At 38.8% G+C, this 18,005-nt stretch overlaps 1 protein-coding gene across 8 annotated transcripts in view; it reads left to right on the plus strand.

The window, feature by feature from the left end:
- The window catches only part of Phf21a (PHD finger protein 21A), a 261,469-nt gene that overhangs the window by 50,999 nt on the left and 192,465 nt on the right, over positions 1-18,005 (plus strand). For all 8 annotated transcript variants that reach the window (XM_045158358.1, XM_045158336.1, XM_045158344.1 and 5 more), the window contains 3 exons: positions 287-428; positions 13,091-13,123; positions 16,054-16,119. In XM_045158358.1, coding sequence (XP_045014293.1) covers positions 375-428; positions 13,091-13,123; positions 16,054-16,119 — 153 coding nt within the window. In that variant the 5' untranslated portion in view covers positions 287-374. The remainder of the gene's footprint in view (positions 1-286; positions 429-13,090; positions 13,124-16,053; positions 16,120-18,005) is intronic.

An 18,005-nucleotide genomic window follows, 5' to 3' on the forward strand; every position in this document is an offset into this window, starting at 1 on the left:
AGTGGGTTCAACTCTGTCCTCAGTATTTAGCATGTAACAGGGTGCTGAGCACACATTGAATGCTTAGATATTTTCATAACCATGATTTTTATTGTTGTTTTTGTTTTCTTAGTTATTTGAAATGCTCAGTAGAGGAATGTTTAAGACAAACTCAGAAAGTTTTGATACTGAATTGCTTAAAAAGTCTGTTTGGGCTATAAAATCTAATGTTTTTTAACAATTTTTTTTTTAATGAAAATACTTTCTTTCCAACACTCTGATCCCTAACATTTTATGATCTCTACAGCTGCAGCAACAAGAGACGCTTGTTACTTTAAACGGAGGCTGAAGAAACTAGAACTAACAGACATAAGAGAGAGTGGAGAAGGTAGAGGATGGAGTTGCAGACTCTTCAGGAGGCTCTTAAAGTGGAAATTCAGGTTCACCAGGTGTGTTGTGTTATTGGCTTCCCCATATTGTGTTACTAAGTAATAACTCTGGGCTCATCTCTGGGTTTCGGTAAGGTTTTTATTTATTATTATTATTTTTTAAACTTCTTATTGACAACTCCCATAAATACAAACAATATATCATGACCATAATCCCCTCTCACAACCTTCCTTTTTCCCTCTCCCAAGTCCTCCCTCCACTGAATTCCTTCTTTACAACTAGTCTCTTCTATTTTGATGCCATCATTTTTTCCCTCCTATTAGGCAGGGCTTTTGTAGGTAGCATTAGTTAGCAGGGTTTTTAAATCCTCTGTAAGATACTGTCCAGTAGTCATGTTATTTGCTTTTTAACACTGCTCCACAAATGCAAGCACTCATCATTTTTAAGAAATTTCAACTTCTTTCCAGATAAAAGCACTGAAAAGGATTTTTCGTATTCATAAGGTATTTAAAAATATCAATTCTTTTGTTTTTTTCTGGTTCATTTGTAGGTCTTCTGTATATGAGATGAGACAAACCTTGCATATTTTGTTTCATCCTATTTTGTTTATTTATTTTTCATCTTTTGGGAAAGGGTCTCTCACTGGGTAGTCTTCGATGGCTTGGATGGAACTCCCTAGGTAGATCAGGGTGATCTTGAACTTGTAATCCTTCTGTCTCTGTCTCCCTAGTACTGGCAATGAAAGGGTGTATAGCCATCGTCTGGCATTTATTTATGAGAGAGTTTAGGCACACCAGAGTCTCCTGCCACTACAAACCAACTCCAGATGCATGTGCCACTTTTGTACATCAGTCCTTACATGGGTAGTGGGGAATCAAACCCAGACCATTAGGCTCTGAAAAAAAACACTTTTAACCTCTGAGACATCTCTCTAGCCCTTGACTGTTGCTTTTTAAACCATGCATGTTTTAAATAATGAGACATATTTAACTTAAATACCACATATACTTACCATATTCACTAAACTGTTTACTTATCCTATGACTCAGATTTGTGCTTTGACTCCATTCCCCCACCCTGCCCTTTTTTTGTTTTTGTTTTTGTTTTTCAAGGTAGGGTCTCACTCTAACTGAGGTCTGGGACCTGGAATTCACTTGTAGCCTCAGGGTGGCTCAAACTCACAGAGATCCTCCTACCTCTGCCTCCCAAGTGCTGGGATTAAAGGCGTGTGCCACCTTGTCTGTCCAGTTTCCTCCTTTGATGATTTTTTTGGTAAAGAAACTTTTATTACTGCCATTGATGGTTATATTTCAAATGTCATAACACTTACATTTTACCTTAGATAAAAGTTTAAGGAAAACTTTGAAGTAATAATTATAAAAATATACGTATAAATGTTAAAATTATTTTATAAGCTTGTATAGTATGATAATGTTAATAAAATAATTACCATATTTTAATTTGTATACATTGACATATAAATAGATAAAATAAACATTTTAATCAAGATAGAATCATTAACATTTATTGTATAAACACTATGACCACGTGTGTCTGTTTTCTAAACATCATCTGGTACCTAAAAAGTCAAATGATAATAGTCTGATTAATTTTTTTTTTTCAATTTTTGGTTTTTTGAGGTAGGATCTTGCTCTAGCCCAGATTGACCTGGAATTTGCTCAGGGTGGCCTCAGACTCATGGTGCTCCTCCTACCTGTGCTTCCCAAGTGCTGGGATTAAAGGCATGCACCACCACGCCCAGCTCCTGATTAATTTTGAACATATAACAATTATGAATGTTATGCAAGAATAGAATGGATAGAGGGGAAGTTTTTTTTTCTTTTTTTCTTTTGACCCAGAGTCTTGGCACAAGCTAGGTGAGTACCACTGAGTTGCATTTCTAGCTAAGATCTACGTGTGTGAGTGTGTGTGTGTGTGTGTTTGTGTGTGTGTATGTGTGTGTGTGTTTTGAGATAGGATCTCTCACTGAAGCCCAGGGGCTGACCTCAGAACTTGTGGCAATCCTCCTACCTCAACCTTCTAAATGCTGGGATTATAGACTGTAACTACATCCAACTTGCTATTTTTAATATTTTATTTATTTAATTTTTGAGGCAAGCCCAGCAGACTGGCCTTTTTTTTAAAAAAATATTTTATTCTTTTGTATTTATTTGAGAGCTACAGACAGAGAGAGAAAGAGGCAGAAAGAGAGAGTGAGAGATTGAGAATGGGCACTCAAGGGTCTCCAGCCACTGCAAACGAACTCCAGACGCATGCACCCCCTTGTGCATCTGACTAACGTGGGTCCTGGAGAATCAAGCCTCGATCCAGGGTCCTTAGGCTTCACAGGCAAGCACTTAACCGCTAAGCCATCTCTCCAGCCACAGACTGGCCGCTTTTTTTTTTTTTAAAAAAAAACCACTTTATACTTATTTATTTACTTATTTGAGAGAGAAAGAAAGGCAAAGAGAAAGAGAAAGAGAGAGAGATAATGGGTGTTCCAGGGTCTCCAGCCACTGCAAACAAACTCCAGATGTGTAGGCCCCCTTATGTGTCTGGATTATGTGGGTCCTGGGGAATCGAACTGAGGTCCTTTGGCTTTGCAGGCAAGTGCGTTAACCACTAAGCCATCTCTCCAGCCCCAGACTGGCTTTTTTTCCCCTCCCATGCTGAGTTATTTCTCTGCCCCTTTTTTTTTTAGAGGCGCGCACACACACACACACACACACACACACAGAGAGAGAGAGAGAGAGAGAGAGAGAATTGGCATTCCAGGGCTTCAGCCAATGCAATCAAACTCCAGATGCTTGCACCATCTAGTGGGCATGTGTGAACTTGTGCTTGCCTCACCTTTGTGCGTCAGGCTAATGTGGGATCTGGAGAGATGAAATGAGTCCTTAGCCTTTGCAGGCAAACACCTAAACTGCTAAGACATCTCTCTAGTCCTCCTTTTTTTCTGCAAGAGAGTGAGAGAGAGAGTAAGACACACAGAGAATTGGCACACTAGAGCATCCAGCCACCGAAATCGAATGACAGATGTGTGTGTCCCCTTGTGCACATGTGTGACCTTGAATGCTTGTGTCACTGTATGTCTAGCTTATGTGGGACTTGGAGAATTCAACCTGAGTCTTTAGGCTTTGCAGGCAAGTGTCTTAACTGCTAAGCCATCTCTCCAGCACTAATATTTTAGGTTTTTTTTAGATTTACTTTTATTTACTTATTTATTAGAGACAGAGAGAGGGGTGGGAGAGAGAGAGAGAGAGTGAGAATGGGCTCACCAGGGTTTCTAGCCCCTGCAAATGAACTCCATATGCATGTGCTACCATGTGCATCTGGCTTATGTGGGACCTGGAGAATCGACCTGGGTCCTTAGACTTCACAAGCAAGTGTCTTAACTGCTTAGCCATCTCTCCAGCCCTAATATATGTATTTTTAAATTTTATTTATTAGAGAGAGAGAATGGGAGTGCCAGGGCCTCCAGTCAGTGCAAATGAACTCCAGACACATGTGCTATCCTGTGAATCTGGCTTTACGTTGGTACTGGGGAATTGAACATGGGTCTTTTGGCTTTGAAGGCAAGTGCCTGAACCACTAAGCCATCTCTCCAGCACAGTTTGATTGTTTTTAAAAATAATTTTTAAAAAAATTTATTTGAAAGCTGGGCGTGGTGGTGCACGCCTTTAATCCCAGCACTCAGGAGGCAGAGGTAGGAGGATTGCCATGAGTTCGAGTCCAACCAGAGACTACATAGTGAATTCCAGGTCAGCCTGAGCCAGAGTGAGACCCTACCTCGAAAAACAAACAAACAAACAAAATTTATTTGAGAGAGAGAGAAAGAGGCAGATATAGAAGGAGAATGGAATGCCAGGTCCTCAGTCACTACAGATAAATTCCAGACATATGCACCATCTTGTGCAACTGGCTTCCTTGGTTGGGTACTAGAAAATCAAACCTTAGGGTCCTTAGGCTTCATAGGCAAGCATCATAATCACCAAGCCATCTCTCCAGCCCCAGTTTGCTTTTTAAAAGTGTTTGTCCTTGGGCTGGAGAGATAACTTAGCAGTTAAGGCATTTGCTTGCAAAGCCAAAGGACCTCAGTTTGACTCCCCAGGACCCATGTAAGCCAGATGCACAAGGGGGTGCATGCATCTGGAGTTTGTTCTCAGTGTCTGGAGGCCCTGGTGCGTCCATTCTTTCTCTATCTCTGCTTCTTTTTCTCTTGCTTTCTCAAATAAATAAATAAAATAACATAGAAAAATTAAAAAATAGAAGTGTTTGTTCTTAGTTATAGGTTATCCTATTTTATCTTAATGATGTAATGTAACATTAACTTTTGAAACTGTTGACATATATTGTTCTCAAAATTATTTTACTTATTTGAAGGAGAAAGAAGGAACCAGGGTATGTCAGGTCATCTTGCCAGTGCAAATGAACTCCAGATGCCACTTTGTGTTTTATATGGGTAATAGACAGCTTCACATCCAAATCAGACACAGTTTTAAGGGGTTTATTTCAGACTTCCAGATCCAGGGGAAAGTTCCATCAATGATGGAAGAAGTTGCTACCATATCCAAGTTGAGAGAAAAACCACCACCAGCCAGCAAACACCACAAGCAGCAAATATAATGCAGCAGCTGCAGGACCCCCAGAGCTTAGACTCCTGTCTTACCTGTTTGGGTTGGATTTCAGATATGCCCCCAAATATACCTTGGCCTGGATCTCTGGATCTACTCCTAGTGACCCCTCCAGCCAGGTGGCTGGAGACCCAAGTTAAAAGTTTAATCAAACACCTGAGCCTATAAGGGCTATAAATTCAAACTACCACATATCTTTTGCAGTTACCTCCATGTAACTGATAGAAAGCACATGACCAAAAGCACCTTGTAGGAGGAAAGGGTTTATTTTGACTTACAGATATGGAGGGGGACGCTCCATGGTGGCAGGGGAAAATGTGGCCTGGGCAGAGGCTGGACATCACCTCCCAGCCAACTTCAGATGGACAACAGCAGCAGGAGAGTATATATGTTAGACACTGGCAAGGGGAAGCTGGCTATAACACCCATAAGTCTGTCCCCAACAATACACTGCTTCCCGGAGGCTTCAATTCCCACGTTGCCACCAGCTTAGGACCTAGCATTCGGAACACATGAGTTTATGAGGGCCACCTGAGTCAAACCATCACAGATGGGTACTGGGGAATTGAATCCTTGCTGTCAAGCTTTGCAAGCAAACAGCTGTAACTGTTGAGCCATCTTCCCAGCCCTATGTTGAGCTTTTGCTAGCAAGCACCTTTAACTGCTGACCCATCTCTCCTCCTGTGTGGGGCTTTTGATAATTACTGATTTTACATATTGACTCAGAATTAATGTAGATGAAAACATATTGAAAAGTTTCAAGGATCATACATACTATACATACATGCATACATACATACACACGCTCGCACATATGGATCACACACATACACAATTGCATGTATATATACATACTTAAACATACATATATAGCTTTTGTTGGTGGTGGGGTATTTCTGTGCTTAGAAATCCCTGCCGTGTGGCCAGGTACAGTGGTTCATGTCTTTAATCCCAGCACTCTGGAAGGTGAGGTAGGTGGATTCAAGGCCACTCTGGGACTCCAGAAGTGTGTTCCAGGTCAGCCTACGCTAGAGTGAAACCCTACCTCAAAGAAATAAACAAAACAAACAACAGGAAATCTTGCTGCTTTGGACCTTGTAGAACTTCTGATGGGTGGCATTTGCCTTGTGCAGGTGTGCTTCTTTTAGAATATAATACTTTGTACACCTCTTACTTGCTTTCCCTTTTTGGTCCTAATTGAGGAGAGTGAAAATTTATTTATAAAACAAAGTTTAGTTTTTCACTGGATGACTTTTCTAAATGTTGAATACCTAGTTTTAGCTCATTAGCAAGTAACAAAAATTAAATTTATAATTTGCTTAAAGTTAACATTGATACAAATTGAGTTTTGGGAATATAATAACCAGAAATTTGTGTGGGCCAAAAGTAATTTTATGATGTTATTGTAATTTCTGGAGTTTTTTGTTTTCAAGAAATTTTGAGACATAGTTAGCATTTTGCTTTTAGTCGTTCATCACCAAGTACAAACCTTTTTTTTTTTTTTTTGGTGTTTCGAGGTAGGGTCTCACTCTAGTTTGACCTGGAATTCACTATGTAGTCTCAGAGTAGCCTTGAACTCATAGTGATCCTCCTACCTCAACCTCCTCAGTACTGGGATTAAAGGCATGTGCCACCACACCGTTTTCAAAATATTTTAAAGTTGTTTTTGTTACTTATTTGCAAGGAGAGAGAGAAATAGACACACCAGTCCTCCTGCCACTGCAAACAAACTTCAGATATATGCACCACTTGTGCATCTGGCTTTATGTGGGTATTAGGGAATCAAATTCTGACCTTTAGGCTTTAACAAACCTCTGAGCCATTTCTCTATCCCCACAAAATACACATTTTAAATATGTCTTTCTTAGAAGACTCATGATATTAATTGAGCTTAATTACTAAATTAAATAATGTTCTTAAGTAGTTTTGTTTCATATTTTGATTCAAGTATACCAGTTTCATAAACATAACAATTAGGAAAAATTTAGCCTTCATTTTTTTTTCTTTTAGTTTTTTGAAGTAGGGTCTCATTCTAGGTTAGGCTTACCTGGAATTTGTAGTCTCAGACTGGTCTTGAATTGACAGCAATCCTCCTATCACTGCCTCCTGAGTGCTGGGATTAAAGGCTTGCACCACCATGCCCGACCATTATTATTATTGTCATTATTTTGGTTTTTCGAGATAGGGTTTCACTGTAGCTCAGGCTGACCTGGAATTCACTATGTAGTCTTAGGATGGCCTTGAACTCATGGTGATCCTCCTACCTCTGCCTCCTGAGTGCTGGGATTAAAGGTATGTGCCACCACGCCTGGCTATTATTTTATTTTTAAATGTAGTTAAATATATGTGTTGACTCAAAGATCGTCTTAAAGTTATCTTAACCATTTTGTTAGTATTCATATTAACCGTAAGTCTTTTTCTCTATATATTTTGTGTGTATGTATATAGAGACTTAATAGTAATTTTCTTTGTTTGTTTGTTTTGAGTTAGGGTCTTGCTCTAGCCCAGGCTAACCTGGAACTCACTATGTAATCTCAGACTGGCCTTGAACTCACAGCATTTCTCCTAAGTCAGCTCCCTGAGTGCTGGGGTTAAAGGTGTGTACCACCACACCTGGCCTTAATAGTCATTTTTAACTTTTTAAATAAATATTTTTTTAAAATATTTATTTTTTTGAGAGAGAGAGAGAGAGAGAATGGGCACACCAGGGCCTCCTAGCCACTGCAAACAAACTTCAGACACATTCACCACCTTGTGCATCTGGCTTATGTGGGTACTGGGTCCTTTGGCTTTGCAGGCAAGTGCCTTAACCACTAAGCCATCTCTCCAACCCTCTAAATATTTAAAAATATTTATTTATTTATTTATTTGAAATAGAGACCACTAGCCACTGCAAACAACTCCAGACGCATGTGCCACCGTGTGCATCTGGCTGGCTCTACATGGATACTAGAGAATTGAACCAGGGTCCTTTGGCTTTGTAGGCAAGTACCTTAACTGCTAAGCCATCTCTCTCTCTAGTCCCCTTCTTAACTTTTTATTGGCAACCTCCATAATACACTTAATAATACCTTTCTACCACTCTCTAAACTTATAGTCTTATATTCTTGAAGCACTGTGCATTTTATTGGTGTAATTTGTGTCAATTAACATTCAATATATAAAGTGTGTAAGATCTTTCACTAAGTTCTATGTGTAATATGTTCCTTTTTTGTTTGTTTGTTTTTTGAGGTAGGGTCTCACTATAGCCCAGGCTGACCTGGAATTCACTATGTAGTCTCAAGGTGGCCTCAAACTCACAGCAATCCTCCTACCTCTGCCTCCAGTGCTGGGATTAAAGGTGTGCACCACCACACCTGGCTCAATATGTTCCTACTTTTGAAAAAATTATTTATTAACAGTAAGTACAAATCATAGTCCTTGTTCTTAAAACTCGTGTTGTTCTGATTGGATATGGGTGGACTCCATGATCACTGAGCATGATATATTCAAGGATGCCAGAAATGATAACCAGAGTAAGGACATTCATTGGCTTGTGTCTAAGGCCAGAGCAGGAGTGTAACTTTAAAACAATTATTTTTATTTTTATTTATTTATTTTAGAGAGGGGAGAGAGAGAGAATGGCCACAGTAGGGCCTCCAGCCACTGCAAATGAATTCTAGATGCATGTGCCACCTTGTACCTCTAGCGTACATGGGTCCTGGGGAATCTAACCTAGGTCCTTTGGTTTTATAGGCAAGTGCCTTAACCACTAAGCCATCTTTCCAGCCCAAGAGTGTAACTTAAAAAAAATATTTTTGTTTCTTTAGTTGAGAGAGAGAGAGAGAGAGAGAGAGGGAGGGAGGGAGGGAGAGAGGCAGGCACATAGAAAGAGAGAATGGCAGTGGACATGCCAGGTCTCTAGCTGCTGCAAACAAACTCCAGGTGCATGGGCCACCTTGTGTATCTGGCTTACATGGGTCCTGGGGAATTGAACCTGGGTCCTTTGGCTTTGCAGGCAAGCGCCTTTACCACTAATCCATCTCTACAGCCAGAGTGTAACTTTTGGTTAAGTATTGAAAAAACACCACCTTTTGTTGCATTTTAAGTGAAGGAATAAAGTTAGGTGAAAATCAAGCTCTTAGGCTGGAGAGCTGGTTTAGTGTTAAGGTGCTTGCCTACAAAGCCAAAGGATCTAGGTTCAATTCCCCAGGACCCATGTAAGTCAGATGCACAAGGTGGTGCATGCATCTGGAGTTCATCCTTAGTGGCTGGAGGATCTGATGCTTCCATTCTTTCTCTCTCTCTTTCCCTCTTTCTCAAATAAATAAATTAAAATAAATAATATATTAAAAAAAGAAAACCAAGTACTTTCTATAGACGTTGTGTCAAAGCTGGGCATGGTGGCACATGTCTTTAATCCCAGCACTTGGGAGGCAGAGGTAGGAGGATAGCTGTGAGTTCAAGGCCAACCTGAGACTTCATAGTGAATTCCAGGTCAGCCTGTGCCAGAGTGAGGTCCTACTTCAAAAAAACCAAAAAAAAAAAAAAAAAAAAAAAAAGGAAATTGTGTTATAAAGCTACATAATATTGCTGCAATCAAAGTCTGGTTTTGTGCTTTTTTGTTTGTTGGTTTGTTTGTTGTTCATTATTTATTTATTTATTTGAGAACAACACATACAGAAAGGCAGATAAAAAGAGAGAGAGAGAGAAAATGGGCACGCCAGGGTTTCCACCCACTGCAAACGAACTCCAGATATGTGCGCCCCCCCTTGTGCATCTGGCTAACATGAGTCCTGGGGAATCAAGCCTTGAACCAGGGTCCTTAGGCTTCACAGGCAAGCGCTTAACCACTAAGCCATCTCTCTAGCCCATGGTTTTGTTCTTTATATGTAGGGAGATGCAGTGATGTATACATAGTAGATGTTAAATAAATATTTAAATTACAAGTCATCTTTTGCAGTAAATCACTTTTTTTCTTTCCTTTGATTTTTTAAAGTTTAGTTTTATTTATTTATTTGAGACAGAGTGAGTGGGCGGGGGGAGAGAGGGAGAGAGAATGGGGACATCCGGCTTCTAGCCACTGCAGATGAACTCTAGACGCATGTACCACCGTGTGCATCTGGCTTATGTGGGACCTTGGAATCAAACCTGGGTCCTTAGGCTTTGCAGTCATGCACCTTAACTGCTAAGTCCCTTGCTTCAATTTTTTAAAACTGTCTCTATGTCTGTCTGTCTGTCTGCCTGTCTCTTCTTGGAAATAAATAAAAGACTGAGAGAGGAGAGACAAAAGTTATGTGCATGCCACTGTGGACGAGCTCCAGATGCATGTGCCACGTTGTGCATTTGGCTTTATGTGGGCAATGGGGAATTGAACTGGGGTTGTTAGGCTTTACAGGCAAGTGCATTTAACCACTGAGCCATCTCTCCAGTCCCCCTCCCTTTGATTTTACATGAATTTGTGGGTATCTTTCAGAATAGTAACTCCATGTGGAATGAAACTAGTGTAAAGCAAAAATTCACAAACACTGTCTGTAAAGGGCCAAATAGTAAAATACTTTAGACCACACAGATCACTTACAGTCTGTGTCAAAATTACACTTTTTGCTGTTGAGCAAGTAAATCATTCATAGACAATATATAAACAAATGCATATGACTGTATTCCTTACAACTTTACTGTGTGTGTGTCTTGGTGCATGCATGTGTATGTGCCCCTGCTGTGCCCCATGCTCTTGCCTGTGATGGGATATGCTCACCTAAGGTGGCCATTTTGTGTCCCGCCCCATTAGTCTTCTGCCTGTTCTTGTTTTGAGCTGGAGTTGCTTGCTGTTTTTTAACACACTTGGACAATTTTGGGGTCTGTGTTCCCCTGCAGGACTGGAGTTACAGGGATTCATGATTCTGCCCAGCTATTTAATGTGGGTTCTGGAGATTATAACTAGGGTGAACTCAGGCCTTCATGCTTATACAGGAAGCACACCTAATTGGCTATCTTACCAGCAGCATAAAAATTTATTTATGAAAACAGGTGACGGGCTAGAATTGGCCTATTGGCTGTTGTTTGCTTAACTTTGTTGGAAGGTGGATGAGAAATTGTTGCACTGGAAAGTCACTTAACCTTGATAGAATCTCAGCCTAAAGTCACCAGGGATTTTGATAGTTCACTAAGTAGTCCAGTTTGTTCTGTTTAACAGTTTATACATAAAAAATAAATTTATTTCTTCCAGAAATAGAAAGTGAGTATAGTTACTAGGTAGTTTTAAATTCCCAGCACTTGAAAGGTAGAGGTATCAGTATTGCTGTGAGTTCAAGGCCACCCAGAGACTGCAAAGTGAATTCCAAGTCAGCCTAGGCTAGAGTGAGACCCTACCTTTAAACCCCCCCCAAAAAAAAAAAAATTTCCAGTGTCATGGAAGAAAAGCCTTTTAGCTTCAACAGTAACATAGTATAGTAGCCATTTCTGTGGTAACTAAATGAAAGAAGACTATCAGGCCTTTTAATCTGAAATGGGGCTAGAGTTTTAACAATGTTTATGCACGGCTGGCAGATGGGTCGGTGATTAGAGGCACTTGTTTGCAAAAGCCTGGTGGCCTGGGTTCAGTTCCCCAGTGTCCATGTAAAGTCAGATGTACAAAGTGGCGCATGCATCTGGAGTTCATTTGCAGTGGCAGAAGGTCCTGCTATGCCCATGCTTACTCTTTCTGTCTGCCTCTTTCTTTCTCTCTCAATTAAATAAATAAAAATATATTTGAAAAATGATTTGTGTCTGAAACCTTATTTGCAATTCTATTGAACTCTTAGAATGTGTATTACTACTGTTATATAGATTAAGACTAGGCCACTAAAGAGCTGTTGTCAAATAGGAAGCAAATTTAGTGACATACATGTCACATGGTTGGCAGCTTCAGCTATCAGGAATGTACTTTAGCACCAGGAAAAAAAGCTTTTGTTCAGTTAGAATAAATGCCACAAATCATTCACCAAACTACATTTTACTGAGGAGTTCATCCAGTGTGTGTACCATGCAGAAAATCTGAAGCAGCCCAGTTGAGTTGGGATTTGGTGCTGTCAGAGGGAGGCACAATTGTAGCCAGATTAGTCAGCTGGCTGCTAGTCATTAAGGAGTAGACTAAAATGCTAAGAAGGAGACACAAGAACTCATTAAAGCATAGCAGTGTGGGGTCTTTAACTAGAAGGCCATTATTGTTTGTAGTATATTATGTGAAACTATATTATCACACCTCCAAAGAAATGAGCTTGACTTTTATTAAACATAAACTCAATAAGTATATTAATGTATCTTACATTTTAATTTATACCTGAATTTAAAAGTACTTTTTAAGACTGATAAGCCTTTTCCATTATATGAAAAACCACTTGGACAGCAGCTATTTCTAGATGTGCTTAGCAATCAGCCAGCTGTTGCTCATCTTTCAAATTCTTCTGTTTATGGCACTGATGCTTTTACCAGTTGGGTTAGGTCAGATGACATTTATTTTTGTTTTGTATTCATTGGACATTTTTTTTTTTTCCCTAGTAAGGTCTCACTCTTTCCCAAAGGAATCTGGATGATAGAGTTTTGCAATGTCCCTCCACATTGTTGTTCTCTAATACTAACATTGGTCCCCTGCCTATATGTTATGTTTCTGTGTGTGTTCCTTCCTGTCTTAAGAGTAGATAATGGCCAAGTCATTCTGACAAGAGACTCCTTCTGTTCTAAGGACCAAACCAACACCAACAGACACAACAAATCTGGACTTTGCTGCACACAAAGAGCCTGGTTTTGCATGGACACAGCTTTTTTCCAGACCTTGCTTGGGACTCAAGACAGTGACAGTATTGAATGGATCATTACCTTTGGAGCATCTAGCTTGTTTCAGAATTCTTCATCCTCTGTCCTTGTTTCCACATTGAGAAACTGACGTATAAAGCGATTTGTTTTTCCTTCTGTTAGCCTTCTATATAGATCACAGAAGCTTTCTGGTCTGTTTTGATTGTGATAATGTTCTTTTTCTTTTGTGGAGGACTGAATTTTTTGAGGAAAAACTGATTAGCCATAAAAGTTAGTATTTGAACTGACGGTTCTTTTTCTCTCTTTATTACCAGAAATTGGTTGCTCAAATGAAGCAGGATCCACAGGTAAAATCCTATTGTTACTCACTTAATTTTTCTATTAAAAATAATTTAAGTTGATGATAAAGTATCAAAATGTAAGGGATAGCAGAGTTTAAAGAAATGCTTTTTGGCACCTTGGTCTTTATGTTTTATAGGTTTAGAAACATCTAGTTGTATTCTAATATAGTTACCATTCATCCTGTTTCTATTATTTGCCTTTCTGTTGCTTTGAATATGTAAAAAAAAATGAGGGCCAATAGGCTTTATACAGCTTAAATTTATGTGTTATAATTATTTATTTGTTTGTTTGTTTATTTATTATGCATAGCCTCACTATTTGGGCTTCACTGGCCTCAAATTCATGGTTCTCCTGCCTCAGCCTCCCAAATACTGGAATTATGGGATATATTAACCCATATATTGAAAATTTGAATTTATAAGGCTTTCTTTAGTCTCAAACTTACTGGAGGTCCTAACTCATTCTTTCTGTTTGTTTTTTTCAAGGCAGGGTCTCACTCTGGCCTAGGCTGACCTGGAACTCACTTTTTAGTCTCAGGCTGGCTTTGAACTCACAGTGCTTTTCCTACCTCTGCCTCCCAAGTTCTGGGATGAAAGTTTTGTACTACCACATCCCTGTTCCAAATCATTTCAAATTGTCATGGAATTTACTATGTTCAGGGTAAAAATTTTAGAATAATTTTTTAAAGCATTTAAAAATTGTGGGGTTTTTGTTTTGGTTTTTGTCTTTTTGAGGCAGAGTCCCATGTTCCAGAATGACTTTGACCTCCTTGCCCCTCCTACTTCTAGCTCCCAAGTACTAGGATTGTAGGCCTATGCTACTCACTGTATCTGACTTTATGTGCATACTGGAGAATTGAACCTAGGCAGTAAGGCTTTACCTTTAACCATCAAGCCATCTGTCCAGCCCAACATTTTTATTTTTAAAAGAACCCCTAAAAAAAGTTTCAGAAGTATTTTCTTTATTTTATTTTATTTTTTTTTTTTTGAGGTAGGGTCTTACTCTAGCCCAGGCTGACCTGGAACTTACTATGTAGTTTCAGGATGGCCTCAAACTCATGGCAATCCTCCTACCTCTGCCTCCTGAGTGCTGGGATTAAAGGTGTGCATCACCATGCCTGGCCGTAGAAGTATTTTCTGTAGTATAATGATTGGTAAAATGTTAACTTTAAAACTTTAGTCTACAGCAATTTTTGACTTGGGCCATTTTATTCTCTTCTGAAGAAATCCTCCCCAAAGTTGGTTAGTCTTTCAGTGGCTCATACTTGTTGTTCAGGCAGTGACTTCTTCACATCCATGCGCACTGGGCCATATGTGTCTGTTTGTAAAGTCAAATAAACTTGTGAAGAATGGTACTGAGGCAGATTGATTTTTTTTTTTGAAGTGGAAAATAATATTCATCTCTAGAAAATGAGGACATAGTGGTCTGACTATTGCATTTTCATACAGTTCATTGATTCTGATAGCTGGCATTGTAGCTCACATTTATTCCTGTCTGACAGTCCAACTTGCATGAGAAACTATTTTTATTTTTACTATATTTACAATTTTTTTTAAGGTAGGGGTTTACTGTAGCCCAGGCTGATCTGGAATCCACACTATGGTCTCAGGGTGGTCTTGAACTCACTGTGATCCTCGTAAGTGCTGGGATTAAAGGCATGTGCCACCACACGCAGCTTTGTATTTGCAGTTTAAACTGAATTTATGAACCAAGAGGCAGTAGATTGGTAGATCCTTCATATTTAACCTACATTCTCAGCAAGTGAAGTACTCTTAGAAGCTGGCACGTGTGGTACGCTTGGTGATTGTGTAACAGAAAATTCTTAATCCTGAAAAATCTAAGGTGCAATAACTTACTGGATAGAATTTTAGGTGATCTCCTAGAAACCTTATGTCAAATACACCTCAAAAAGCCCATGTGGAATAAACTTGAAACTCAATATAGGAGAAGATTGTGTGCCCCAACCCTGACAGAATATCTGGCAGGGTAAACTGAAAGAATCATGTGTGAAATGAGAGAATTTGGTACGAGCTGATTAAGTAAAAGCCTCTCACTAGGGTGTCACTCCTATATGTTAAGCATGTGGAAACTTTATTGTTTGCAAGCATGCTCAGCGTATCTCTTCTAGAATAGCAATCTGAGAAAGTACCCTGGTAGTCATTTTGTTAATTTGAATGATGTAATGTTAGGCAGTTACAGTCCTAACAGCTTTTCAAATCTATGCTGAAATAACAAATGTGCTTTACTAAATAAGAGGACAAGTAGAGAAAACCTTGCATCTTAAAATATATATATATATATATATATATATATATATATATATATATATATATTATATATATATTGTTTATTTGCGAGAGAGAAAGGGGGAGAGAGAGAGAGAGAATGGGCATGGTAGGGCCTCCAACCACTGCAGATGGACTCCAGATGCATGCACCCTCTTGTGCATCTGGCTTATGTGGGTCCTAGAAAATGGAGCTGGGATCCTTTGGCTTTGCAGGCAAACACCTTAACCGCTAAGCCATCTCTCCAGCCCCAAAACCTTGCATCTTTGATAATGCCACTAAGCATGCAGGGTATGCATATGTAAGACTTCCATTTTTCTGTTTTTGTCTGATTAGTGAAGATTTTGATTTTCTGTCAACTGATGCTTTTTATAAAAATAACAATATTTTAGTAAAAAGGTACATTACAGTGCAAGATGCTAAAATGTACAGTTCTTTATAATTTAAAACAGTTGCAGAGAAGCTGTTCTTACTCTGTGTCAGGAGCCACATTGAGGATTTCTGCATTAAGGGTTGATATTATGATAAATGTGATTGGACAAATGCTTAAGTTTACTTCATCATTTGTAGTACAGCACACCCAGTCTTCTTGCTACTATTCTGTTAACAAATGAATATCTTTCTCACAGATATTTTTTCTTTCCAATCAGAATGCTGACTTAAAGAAACAGCTTCATGAACTCCAAGCCAAAATCACAGCTTTGAGTGAGAAACAGGTAGGGGAAAGGAAGAGGGGGCATATTTTTAACATTGTGTGCTAAAGATGTGTGCTTGAGGCTTCTAAGAGAACTGCTATTTTTCTTCATGTGTGAAAATAAGTGTGGGCAGCCAGACTTGGTTTTAATTTTGCTTGAGCTCTGTTTATCTGTTTTTATTTTTAGTTGAACTCAGTCTCTAGAGTATCCCATGAGTATATGCTACTGGCAAATACCTAAAAGCAATGTCGTGGGCTGCTGTTGACTGTGTTAACTAAACTCTATAGTTTTATCTATAGGGGAAGGGAAAAAAGTTAGTGGGAGTGTATGATAGAAAATCTTGGAGCTTCTGTGTCTTGTTAACTATTTTAAAGGCTTGAACAACATTTAACTTATTGTGGAGAGCATAGCTCTTAAGTAGATCTCTATATGTAGGTCTCCTATTCCAAGTATTGTCATTCTTATATGTTAGTCCTATCTGATACTTACCTACTACTTGAAAAAAATCTTTGATGGAAACATGCTAGACTTATGCTATAAAGGGCAAGAGAAAAAAATTAACAAGGATATCTAAAAAATATTGTGTGTGATTTTTGTATAATGAACTATACCTCACCAGTTCAGGCAGTTCCTGCCACCAGGTGGAGTGTGACCATTGATAGAGCTATAAGTAAATGTCCGTGGTAATCCCCTTAAAGCATTTGCTTTCTTGTTCGTTCCATACCCCTTTTCCTCTGGTTAAAAGAACATTTTCTGTAGGTGCATGTGTGAACCAAAAGGATAAAGTGATTTATAGTTGATAGTTCAATGCTACTGGCACCTTACTGAAGTTTTATGACCAAATAGTAATCAATAACTGATTTTTATGTTATTAAACTTTTGCTTAAGTAATCATAATGCTTAATTTTTTCCCTGGGGATTGCTGATTGTGTTTTTTCATGTTTTTATTTAACTGAGAGGAGAAATAAACTTTGAGACCCATGTGGTGTAAATCATTTAATGAGTTAAATTTCTAAGCTGAGTCAACCACTATTTGTTATTTCTTCCTTCTGTCCTACTGCTTCCCAATCTCATTGTCTCTATGGAAGTAGAGCTAGAAGGAGGAAAGATGGGGAACTATTTGTAAGGGAAAATATAAGCACACTTTCTTAGTATGTGATTCAGTTCTCTAATACCACAATGATGAAGATTACTAAAGTGTTCTGGCTTTAGAATGTTTTTTAGCACAGGGCATCCTTATGGTTTTAGGGTTATTTTGACAAGATGCCAATAAATGACTCACTTTGGCTGAAAAAGTCATGTGTTCTAGCAGGGAATGAAGTTGAGAACTGATTAGTGGAATGGGGTGTGGGATGCAATTAAAGCTAAAACAACCTAAGGCTACATTTGAGGGAAATGGGGCAATTTTAAAAAGTTTGCATTTATGTGAAAATTTTTCTTGTGAAAATGAATGTAAAGGCCTGATTTATTATGTAACTTTTTATTGCTTAAATTTCTTTTCTGTCAGGGACCTCACTTAGAACATTGTAGCTATCTGTGTTTAGTAAGACGTTTCATCAGTTGGCAAACTAATTGTCATCTAAGCTAAGTTTGGATTTTAGAAACTGGAATTAACAAAATATATTTAACATTAGAACAAACTGAGGTACAAAGGGAAGAAATGATCCAGAAGCTGAGCTGTATGTAGGCTTGTAGGGTTGATTTTTCTTTCTTGAGGCTAGGAAAAGTGTCATCTTTAGGTAGGACTGCGACAGCACAGCAGTAAGGTATAGAAGCTGATCTTCCTCAGACATATCTTCGCCACTAAATATTAATCAAGTTGTAGCTTAAAGTAGTTTTATCTTGTAACAAATTCATAATGTTTTATGCTCATCCTTTGTTTTTCTTTGTCAAAAGATCCAATTACT

The sequence above is a fragment of the Jaculus jaculus genome, chromosome 1 (assembly GCF_020740685.1).
Source record: "Jaculus jaculus isolate mJacJac1 chromosome 1, mJacJac1.mat.Y.cur, whole genome shotgun sequence".
Lineage (NCBI taxonomy): Eukaryota > Metazoa > Chordata > Mammalia > Rodentia > Dipodidae > Jaculus > Jaculus jaculus.